General features: G+C 43.7%; 1 protein-coding gene across 4 annotated transcripts in view; it reads right to left on the reverse strand.

The window, feature by feature from the left end:
* The window catches only part of pik3r4 (phosphoinositide-3-kinase, regulatory subunit 4), a 92,617-nt gene extending 80,710 nt beyond the window's left edge, over positions 1–11,907 (reverse strand). For all 4 annotated transcript variants that reach the window (XM_068000968.1, XM_068000975.1, XM_068000993.1 and 1 more), the window contains exons 1-3: positions 11,108–11,907; positions 8,126–8,259; positions 1,860–2,442 (exon numbers count right to left, since the gene is read on the reverse strand). In XM_068000968.1, coding sequence (XP_067857069.1) covers positions 1,860–2,442; positions 8,126–8,259; positions 11,108–11,837 — 1,447 coding nt within the window. In that variant the 5' untranslated portion in view covers positions 11,838–11,907. The remainder of the gene's footprint in view (positions 1–1,859; positions 2,443–8,125; positions 8,260–11,107) is intronic.
* Between the last annotated feature and the right edge of the window lie 216 nt (positions 11,908–12,123).

The following is a 12,123-nucleotide window of genomic DNA, read 5'->3' on the forward strand; positions in this document are numbered from 1 at the left end:
CATTAAGACCACTATGCCTTTCTTACACGCTTGTCTAATCTCTGCATTTATACAATCTACCACTTCAGAGCTGCTGCCAGGGGTCCTATACACAACTCCCACTATAGTCTTAGATCCTTTCCTATTTCTCAATTCAACCCATAGGGTCTCTATTGGCTGCTTGCCTCTCATTATATCCTCCTTTATCATTGAAGTGATTTCATCTCTAATCATTAAGGCTACTCCTCCCCCTCTTCCATTTTCCCTATCTCTCCTGTAGACCTTATAACCTGGTATAATTAGTTCCCAATCCTGACCATCCTGCAGCCAAGTCTCAGTAATAGCTATCATGTCATACCCTCCAATTTGAATTTGAACCTGTAGTTCATTTAATTTATTCCTTATACTCCATGCATTTGTATATAGAACTCTTAGTTGGGCCACACACCCTAGCCTGATCTTCAGCTTTGATGCTGGGTTAATCGCCTTACGCCTTCTAGTTTTTATTTTATCTGTCGTGCCTAAAGTACACTTTCTTTCCACTGCTCTACGCTTTTCCCTTTCACTTGTTCTTGAACAACTGTTTGTACTATTTGTATTGTAAATTTCCCCTGGGTCTTCCCCTCTCTTGCTGCTCTCAACTTTATTCCCTTCTGACTCCCCGCTCAGGTTCCCATCCCCCTGCCACTCTAGTTTAAACCTTCCCCAAAAGCACTAGCAAACACCTCCGCGTGGACATTGGTCCCGGTCCTGCTCGGGTGTAACCAGTCACGCTTGTACAGGTCCCACCTTCCCCAGAACTGGTCCCAATGTCCCAGGAATCTACATCTCTCCCTCCTACACCATCCCTGCAGCCACGCATTCATCCTGTCTATTCTCCTGTTCCTATACTCACTAGCACGTGGCACTGGTAGTAATCCTGAGATCACTACCTTCGAAGTCCTGCTTTTTAATTTATCTCCTAACTCCTTAAATTCCCCTTGCAGGACCTCATCCTTTTTTTTTTAAACCTATGTCGTTGGTACCAATATGGACCACGACTACTGGCTGTTCACCCTCCCCCTCCAGAATGCCCTGCAGCCGCTCCGTGACATCCTTGACCCTAGCACCAGGGAGGCAACATACCATCCTGGAGTCACGTTTGCGGCCGCAGAAACGCCTATCTGTTCCCCTTACAATTGAATTCCCTATCACTATAGCCCTGCCACACTTCTTCCTTCCCTCCTGTAAGCTTTTATGGTACATATCAAAGCCTCAGGACACCATCATGATCTTTGTCTTTCTGCTCAGAAACAGGACAAATTTTTATTCCTCGCTTTTATGTTTAGACCAGGATTTTTGTTTGTGCATGACACCCATAATTGAGCTTCTGTATGCATCAGGCTTAAAAGATCGATACTACCCTAAATTTTTAATTGCTTTATGTTGTTTAAAGATTGGGTCCCCAACACCACATTCATTGTATTTGATGAAAATCTCTTTCATCCATGTAAACTGGTTCTGAAGTTTGTTTTAAAAAAAAAAATGGTTTGTTAAACCATTTTCTACATCAAACCTATTGTTTTAGCAATACCAATATATCTGTGTATTTAATGTTTTTTAAGTTCTGTTCTATTAGACAAGATGTCATGGACAGCAGAGTGAAATAAATTAGCTCCACAAGTGAGGTTGACCTGATAATTCATTAATGATGGCATAAAATATGGTATAAATTATGTTTAATTTCTTAAAGACAACATTTTTAAACACAAAGGTTGTCACTTATATTAGACATTAGACAGGTTAGTCGAATGGAGATATATGTATATATCAAATGCAACTGGTACACAGTAGGAACCCACTATAGAATACAATCAAATTTTTGAGACTACAATCCTTACCTGCATATGCCAATCTGACAAGAGTTGCTTCATCCTGAGCTAAGTGAGCAATACCCGGCAAAATGTACTCCGGGTAAATATTGACATCATTGCGCGGCACCTCTTTGACAAGAGCTAGGACTTTTGTCAGTGTCCTGACTGCTTCAGCTCGTACCCTAGGTATAGGGTCATTGGCAAAATGCAAGAGATACGGTGTTATACGATCAAGCAGGATCTCACCACTTAGCCTGGGTGCCAAATGGAGAATCAGTTCCAAAGCGGCTAATTTAGAATCGCAGTACTTGAGTGTCTGCAAGCAAGAAGTGATAACAGACACCAGAATAACCAAACCATGCTCCTTGGTTTCTCCCTCATTTTTCTCAGTCTGGTCATCTCCACAAACATTTGAGAGAATATTTTCTAGGTCTTTCCGTATCACCAGGATACGTTCATCAGCAGACTGGAAAGTCTCTTTTGCAAACTGTGCCATATATGGCTGCAGAAAAGTGTAAAACAGTTCTGGGAAAGCTCTGCCCCTCTGTTGTTTAAGATGTTCCTCTGCTGTTAAACGTGTGTCTGGGTCACGCTGAATCATCTGACTAACCTGAAATACAGGAAGATCAATGTTCCAATCTTTTCAAAAAAAAATAAATGATTTAAGAATGAGAAGCTATTGCTTAAGCATAACAGACCCAGCCAAACCAACTCTAATTATACAAATTGCTTTTATGATACTGCTTGGGACAAACAGGGGTGACACTAAAAGTGGTGATTAAAAACTTAGAAAAATTGTAATGATAACGTCATAGTACACCATAGAATGAGATATCTGATTAGTTATTCAATTTTGAACATTTACTTATTATGTGACTACTGGGCCTTTCAAGCAAAGAAGGAGCTTTGATGCAATGGTCAAAGGATTGCCATATCAGTAATACAAGAGGTACTTACACTATACATGAGGTCACCCACTGGCCTTTTGTGTAAAGGCACTGCCAATTGTAGCACTAAGCCACACACGCCTGAAGATTCAATGTTTATATTAGTGAATGTATTTGTGTGCCTGTGTGAGAAGAGGATGGGGCTCACTTATGATGCCCTCCACAGTCAAATAGTCAGTTGACATGCACTAACCACACTCACGTGAAGAATGGCCACTTTGCAAGGAGGGCTGCCAGTGGCCTATGGAAATGTAAACCAACAGCAATCATCATCTTCAAGACAGAAGTGGAGAAAAGTGGAAAAAAACCATGGACATTTTATACAAGATGATTACAAAATCTTTTACAAGTATAAAATAATTGGGGTTTGTATGGTTACATTATCAATGGAAGCCTAACACAGCAGTTTTGGTAGTGCAGTGATATGGTACTGTTCCAGCAACATAGAGTTTGTGAGTTCAAATCCCACCATGGCAAGCAGTAAAAGAAAATTCAATAAACCTAAAGGAAAATCATGTTTGACTAACTTGATTGGATTCTTTGATGGAGTAACGGAGAGTGTTGATGAGGGTAGTACAGATGTTGTTACAAGGACTTTCAAAAGGCATTTGATTAAATGCCACATAAAAGACTTGTTAGAAAAATTAACGCCCATGGGATTCAAGGGACAGTGGCAACGTGGATACAAAATTGGCTAGGGGGCAGAAAGCAGAGAGTAGCGGTGAACAGTTCTTTTTCAGATTGGAGGGAAGTGCACAGTCGTGTTCTCCAGGAGTCAGTATTAGGACCACTGCTCTTTGTGATAATATATTAATGACCTGGACTTAGGTGTAGAGGGTATAATTTCAAAGTTTGCAGATGACACACAACTTGGAAATGTAGTAAACAATGTGGAGGATAGTAACAAACTTCAGGAGGACAGACAGACTGGTGAAATGGGCAGACACGTGACAGATGAAATTTAAAGCAGAGAAGTGTGAAGTGATATAGTTCAGAGGGAAGAATGAGGAGAGGCAATATAAACGAAATAGTACAATTTTAAAGGAGGTGCAGGAACAGAGACACCTGGGGGTGCACATTCACAAAGCTTTGAAGGTGGCAGGACAAGTTGAGAACGCTGTTGAAAAAGCATATGGGATCCTGGGCTTTATTAATAGAGGCATAGAGTACAAGAGCAAGGAAGTCATGCTAAACCTTTATAAAACACTAGTTAGTCCTCAGCTGGAATATTGTGTTCAATTCTGGGCAACACACTTTAGGAAGGATGTCAAAGGGTACAGTAGCATAGTGGTTATGTTACTGGACTAGTAATCCAGATTCATGAGTTCAAATCCCGCCACGGCAGCTGGGGAATTTGAATTCAATTAATTAAATAAAACCTGGAATTAAAATACTAGTATCAGTAATAGTGGCCATGTAACAACCGGATTGTCGTAAAAACCCATCTGGTTCACTAATGTCCTTTCGGGAAGGAAACCTGTTGTTCTTACCCGGTCTAGCCTATATGTGACTCCAGACCCACAGCAATGTGGTTGATTCTTAATTGCCCTAGCAAGCCACTCAGTTGTAAAATCTCACTAATAATAGTCATAATAAGATTAAAACATAACGGACCACCCGGCATCGGACCACTAGGCACCAGACACGACAAAGGCAAACCAAGCCCAGTCGACCCTGCAAGGTCCTCCTCACTAACATCTGGGGACTTGTGCCAAAATTAGGAGAGCTGTCCCTCAGACTAGTCAAGCAACAGCCTGACATAGCCATACTCACAGAATCATACCTATCAGCCAACATCCCAGACTCTTCCATCACCATCCCTGGGTATGTCCCGTCCCACCGGCAGGACAGACCGACCAGAGGTGGCGGTACAGTGATATGCAGTCAGGAGGGAGTGGTCCTGGTAGCATGGGCACAGAATGTACTCTGGGTGGGGGACTTCAAATTCCATCACCAAGAGTGGCTCGTTAGCACCACTACTGACTGAGCCCTGAAGGACATAGCTGCCAGACTGGGCCTGCGGCAGGGGGTGAGCGAACTAACACGAGGGAAAAACTTACTTGACCTCGTCCTCACCAATCTACCTGTCGCAAATGCATCTGTCCATGACAGTATTCGTGGGAGCGACCACCGCACAGCCCTCATGGAGACATGGTCCCGTTCCCATGGAGACGAGGTCCTGTCCTCGCACTGAGGATACCATCCAACGTGTTGTGTGGCACTACCACCGTGCTAAATGAGATAGATTCAGAACAGATCTAGCAGCTCAAAACTGGGCCTCCATGAGGTGCTGTGGGCCATGCTATAGACAGAGCTAAGCGATTCCACAACCAACGGATCAGATCAAAGCTCTGCAGTCCTGCCACATCCAGTCGTGAATGGTGGTGGACAATTAAACAACTAATGGGAGGAGGCTCTGTAAACATCCCCATCCTCAATGATGGCGGAGTCCAACACGTGAGTGTAAAAGACAAGGCTGAAGCGTTTGCAACCATCTTCAGCCAGAAGTGCCGAGTGGATGATCCATCTCGGCCTCCTCCCGATATCCCCACCATCACAGATGCCAGCCTTCAGGCACTTCGATTCACTCCACATGATATTAAGAAACGGCTCAGTGCACTGGATACAGCAAAGGCTATGGGCTCCAACAACATCCCGGCTGTAGTGCTGAAGACTTGTGCTCCAGAACTAGCTGCGCCTCCAGCCAAACTGTTCCAGTACAGCTACAACACTGGCATCTACCCGACAATGTGGAAAATTGCCCAAGTATGTCCTGTCCACAAAAAGCAGGACAAATCCAATCCGGCCAATTACCGCCCCATCAGTCCACTCTGAATCATCAGCAAAGTGATGGAGGGTGTCGTCGTCAGTGCTATCAAACGGCACTTACCCACCAATAACCTGCTCACCGATGCTCAGTTTGGGTTCCGCCAGGACCAAATCTCATTACAGCCTTGGTCCAAACATGGACAAAAGAGCTGAATTCCAGAGGTGAGGTGAGAGTGACTGCTCTTGACATCAAGGCAGCATTTGACCGAGTGTGGCACCAAGGAGCCCTAGTAAAATTGAAGTCAATGGGAATCAGGGGGAAAACTCTCCAGTGGCTGCAGTCATACCTAGCACAAAGGAAGATGGTAGTGGTTGTTGGAGGCCAATCATCTCAGCCCCAGGACACTGCTGCAGGAGTTTCTCAGGGCAGTGTCCTTGGCTCAACCATCTTCAGCTGCTTCATCAATGACCTTCCCTCCATCATAAAGTCAAAAATGGGGATGTTCGCTGATGATTGCACAGTGTTCAGTTCCATTCGCAACCCCGCATGCAGCAAGACCTGGACAACATCCAAGCTTGGGCTCATAAGTGGCAAGGATCATTCGCACCAGACAAGTGCCAGGCAATGACCATCTCCAACAAGAGAGTGTCTAACCACCTCCCCTTGACATTCAATGGCATTACCATCGCCAAATCCCCCACCATCAGCATCCTGGGGGTCACCATTGACAAGAAACTTAACTGGACCAGCCATATAAATACTGTGGCTACAAGAGCAGGTCAGAGGCTGGATATTCTGCGGCGAATGACTCACCTCCTGACTCCCCAAAGCCTTTCCACCATCTACAAGGCACAAGTCAGGAGTGTGATGGAATACTCTCCAATTGCCTGGACGAGTGCAGCTCCAACAACACTCAAGAAACTCGACACCATCCAGGACAAAGCCGCCCGCTCGATTGGCACCCCATCCACCACCCTAAACATTCACTCCCTTCACCACCAGCGCACAGTGGCTGCAGTGTGTACCATCCACAGGATGCACTGCAGCAACTCGCCAAGGCTTTGTCGACAGCACCTCCCAAACCCACAACCTCGACCACCTAGAAGGACAAGAGCAGCAGGCACGTGGGAACACCACCACTTGCACGTTCCCCTCCAAGTCACACGCCATCCCCACTTCGAAATATATCGCCATTCCTTCATCGTCGCTGGGTCAAAATCCTGGAACTCCCTTCCTAACAGTACTGTGGGAGAACCTTCACCACACGGACTGCAGCGGTTCAAGAAGCCGGCTCACCACCACCTTCTCAAGGGCAATAAGGGATGGGCAATAAATGCTGGTCTCGCCAGCAATGCCCACATCCCATGAATGAAAAAGCCTTTGAGAGGGTGCAGAAGAAATTTACTTGAATGGTGCCAAAGAGATTCACTAGAATGGTGCCAGGGATGAGGGACTTCAGTTATGTGGAGAGACAGGAGAAAGTGGGGTTGTTCTCCTTAGGACAGGGAAGGTTAAGGGGAGATTTGATAGAGGTGTTCAAAATCTTGAATGGTTTTGACAGTAAATAAGGAGAAACTGTTTCCAGTGGCAGAAGAGTTGGTAACCAGAGGATACAGATTTAAGGTGATCGCCAAAAGGGCCAGAGGTGACATGAGGAAACATTTTTTTTTGTACACAGCAAGTTGTAATGATCTGGAATGCACTGCCTGAACAGGTGGTGGAAGCAGATTCAATAGCAACTTTCATAAGGGAATTGGATAAATAATTAAAGGGAAAACATTTACAGGGCTTTGGGGAAAGTGCAGGGAAATGGGACTAATTGGATAGCTCTTTCAAAGAGCTGGCACAGACACAATGAGCCGAATGGCCTCCTCCTGCACTATACCTACTACGATACTATGAAATCTGGTAATTTGTGGGCTAGCATCAGAAAAATGACCATGAAAACTGTAAGTGTATAAAACCAGCATCACACACATCCCAAAAATAGGTAATAAAAATTACTCACTCACAAAGAGCAGATACAATGGAGTTGAACAGAACCTGTACTTTATCATTTCCATTGTGTATTTTCTTGTATCAAAAGTGACTATTTATTTGGGAGGATGTTATTAATGAGTTTTCAACAGTTCCGAGTGGCACTTGTAGCATCACCATTATAGAATATGATCATTACAAAAATGGTACACTTTTCTCGCCCCCAATACCATGCCACTGATGGAACAACATCTCAGTACACTGACAAACACAAACTTTGTTGTACAAATTAGAATAAATGAACAAAATGTTACGGCCAAACGTTCTACCACCTTCAGTTAACAGTTTCCCTATAACATAAACTATAACACAGAATGTGCATAATAGCCGTGTGCAGTACGGTATTTTGAGATGAGGTCTAGCAATTATGTTTAGAAATATATGCATAGAGCTTGCAACAATGTTGCCCCTACCCCCACTTGAGAAGAATATTAAACAAACAATGATTTTAAAACCTGCATATCCTACCACATTTTCTTCCAAAATATCATAAAATTATCTGCAAAAACAAACAATTAGAGCTGTTTGTCTATGCTTACCAGACCTCTTATGTTCAAGTCCTCAATCTTATTCAGCACCTGTTCATGAGAAAAATGCCCATTTCTGTAAGCAAGCAGTTGGGATAGATCAAACATAGGCACTCCCTCTGTGAATAGCTCTGCAATAACACACCCTGTAATAAAAAAAATGTAGTTATATATAAATACACACACACTGATGTTAAGGGCAGAAAACCCATAGCAACATCAACTGTAGAAAACTCTTTTCCAACAACTAAACAGCCCTAATAGCATTTGTTTTACCTCAAGTGACTGCTTTTTTCACCTGAATTATCTTTGATTTTTTATGCAAGTGAGCTGAAGTGTGGAAATAAAAAATCAGGAGATGTAAAATGGGCTGCTGATTCGCTATCACCCATTTTACGCTATAGCACAAAGTCAAATTCTACCCCAATGAGTCCATTAGCCTGAAGGAGAGGAACTAATAAGCAGAGATTAAATCATTCAAGAAGGGTACCAGATCAACGGTGCTACTTCATCTGTACATCTTAAAATCATCTGTTACACATTGCTGAGCTCAGTAACCTCCCCATTCCAGTTTCCCCAAAAATTCATTCACTGTTTAATACAAAAGGTACGTAAAGCAAATTATGCTTAATTTTACAGTTACTTGTAACTATTTAATGTTGTAGTATGCCTCATACTATAAGGGTTAATGTATCTACACAGTATGGAAACTAAAAGATGTTTTAAAAAAAGACAACTGCTGACATTTTAACATATCTTTTCATTTTATAATGAAACAATAAACAGAGATACAACCAGGCATTTGCTAACTTTTACTGGAGTTGGAAACTGCTGTATCAACCTTCAATCTGGTGTAGAAATAAAGGATCTTGCAGTGTTAACAGTTATTTGATCAGATGTGCTCTTATAGTTTTACTGGAAACTCCAACTTTGATGAGGAGTGATGGCTGGGTCCAATCGACAGAGATAATGCTTTAATGTTTGGGTACTTACAGGAGAAGTTTGAATGGAAGAAAGAAGTTTGTAAATAGAATACAGAACTTCGTAGATAGCAAGGTTTTTAGAATGTTTAGCATTAGACTAGTCTATGAACTACACTTGAACACATTAACAGTTACTGTGACAGTTCACTAGAGTATGTGGCACAATGTAATCCAACAATTAACTCTAATATAATTTAGAAATATAGTATAACGGTATAAATATGTGCACAGTATTAGCTAGAAGTTAGGAGAGAAAGACTGAAGAAACAGAAAGACATCTGCCAGGCAGGAAGCTAGTGTACCATAGTGGAAGACATTATGTATAACAGTTAAATAATCAATCAGGTTGTGTGTTATAGATACAGACTTGAATAGGAAGTACACAAATACTACCTGTTATTTCTATTACATAAACTGTAAAGGACTAACCTTGGCAAACAATTACTGGAATCTTCAAAACTATTATATGTTGCATTAAACCCAGCTAATGTTGCCTTACTATAATTCTGAACCTACATTGTTTTGTTTGTGGTCATAGTATTCTTGACTTTGCTAACGCAGTGAAGTAATGCAGCTGTTAGTAAAACATCAAACTGTATTCTATTCAGTCCTCTTGATCTTTGGGACAAGCTCTGAGTTAAATGAGTCTATGCACTTACTTCTTGGGGATCTGCTGTGGCTTCATCTGTTTAATTGACACGATTTATATACAATAATTCAAGGGCCAAAATCAAAAATAAAACCCGAGAAACAAACCTATTCCCAATCCATTATTCCTACAACTTCTAAAAGGGTATTGTTGGTGACACTATCTTATTCATCACCAGTAACTATACTCCAGCTATCAGTGACTGCATTTTGTTGGTACCTCAAATGATAGGATCACTTACTCACGTTTATCTACAAGTGTAAAAATAATATCTTTCCTATAACTTTTAATGGCAAGTTTACCGAAACTATATTAAATTATCATAGATCTACTCATGTACATGTGTTAACATAACTTTTATCTGTCTCAATCTACAATGCAGTCTACTGAAATACTTTTATCTAGTTCCTTGAGGTTAGCACACTATATTTTCACTTTCAGAACCTGGGGTCAAATCCAGTCCAAGCTGAAAATATAAAAGTCTTCTCTCTGATCATCATAAGGTTTTGTTAAATGAGTTTAAGTTATCTCTCTTCTATTTCTGGCTGCTCTTCCCTGGCACTTTTTTCAGACAATGCCTGTCCATTTGCTTCTTCCCACATTATTTTCAAAGCTCTCAAACACTCATCTTCATGATGCATGTACTTCTTCAAATTTAGTTTGCTATAATCATTGTTCATGACATGTTCCCCTCTACACTGGGGGAACCAAAGGCAGTTTGGGTGACCATTTTGCCAAACATTTCCATTCTGTTCTCAAGCATGATCCTGAACTCTCCAGCTTTCTTTAAGAAACTGTTGTTAGCAGGCCATTAAATTCATTCACTGTTTCTGTGATCAGTTAGTATATCTGATTCTTAGCTTTTATCTTGTTCCTGCTTTTTCATTTTGTTCCCTTCTCTTCGAATTCTGACAAAGGGCTTACACTTAAAGGTCTCTTCTCTTTGCAGATGCTGACAAACTTGATGTGTATGTCCAAATTTTTCTGTTTTGATTTCACATTTTCAACATTCTTAGTTGTTTTCTTTTCGCCTCAAATTAGTTTACAATACACAGCAGTGTGTAAACTGACATGGTCAGTTTCACTCAGAAAAGCCACAAGGATGGTTGTAGCCAGCAATGGTACTATGTCTTTGACTGATAAGAGTTTTACCACGAGCCTGACGAAGTAATGCTTGCTTCACACTGATTGCAAAGAGCATGCCAGTGTGGAACACGGTGTTTACAAAGTCTATAGTTACACATATAAACGCCGTTCCCACATTCCTGAAACAGCCTTCACAATACATGGTTAATTACAAATGTGACTTTCAACAACGTATCACTTACTTCAAAGCAAACTAGCTCTAGTCATTAAGGGTACCTGCAGAGAAGGTGTCCATGGCTGGTTTTAGTTCTCCCCTCGTCCTTTGGTTGTTGTGAGTCAGATCCACCAGCGGGGTAGTTGGATCTCGAGCCGCTTCTAGCTCCGTGCTGAACATCGTCCCGTCCACAAAGCGCTCGGGGGCGATGTAGCAGGTCCTCCTCCTGGAGGTGTCGAAGAAGTAATTGAAGTCGGCTGGATTGTCTTCGGGCAGGTAGGTGGGCTTGAAGCTGGCGAAGTCGGTGAGCAGCACCCAGTTCCAGCTGGTGACCATGACGTTTTCCGTCTTGATGTCCCCGTGGCGGACGCCGACCCTGTGAGCCTGCTCCACGGCGTTGAGGACCTGGAAGGCGATCCACTTTTTCTCGATGTTGTTGAGGAAGGGCCGGGTGCTGATGCGGTCGTACAGGTTGTCCCTGGCGTACTGCCGGAAGAGCATGGCAGCTTTCTCGGTGAAGCTGGCCCTCTGGAAGGGCAGGCAGTTGTGGGCCCCCTGCAGCTTGTGCCGCAGCTCCTCCAGCTCCTGCTTGTAGGCGGTGAGCGGCAGCGACGGGTCCTGCACGGCGAACACTTTGACCACCACCAGCCCCTCGCGGTGCTTGGCCCGGGCCACCTTGAAGAAGCGGGTGCTGCCCAGGCTCTTGTCGTACTCGAATTCGTGGATGTCCGAGAAGTAACTGTCAACGGACAGGATCTGAGAGGGGGCGATGCCAGCCAGCTGGTTACCCATAGCGACACTGGCACCAAGCGCGAGACTGGCACCGAGCGCGCGCGGGGGGGAAAGAGAGCACGAGACTGGCACCGAGCGCGGGGGGTGGGGGGGGGGGGAAGAGAGCACGAGACTGGCACCGAGCGCGGGGGGGGGGGGGGGAAGAGAGCACGAGACTGGCACCGAGCGCGGGGGGGGGGGGGAAAGAGAGCACGAGACTGGCACCGAGCGCGCGGGGGGGGGGGGGGGGGAAAGAGAGCACGAGACTGGCACCGAGCGCGGGGGGGGGGGGGGAAAGAGAGCACGA

Source organism: Heptranchias perlo, chromosome 2 (assembly GCF_035084215.1).
Source record: "Heptranchias perlo isolate sHepPer1 chromosome 2, sHepPer1.hap1, whole genome shotgun sequence".
NCBI lineage: Eukaryota > Metazoa > Chordata > Chondrichthyes > Hexanchiformes > Hexanchidae > Heptranchias > Heptranchias perlo.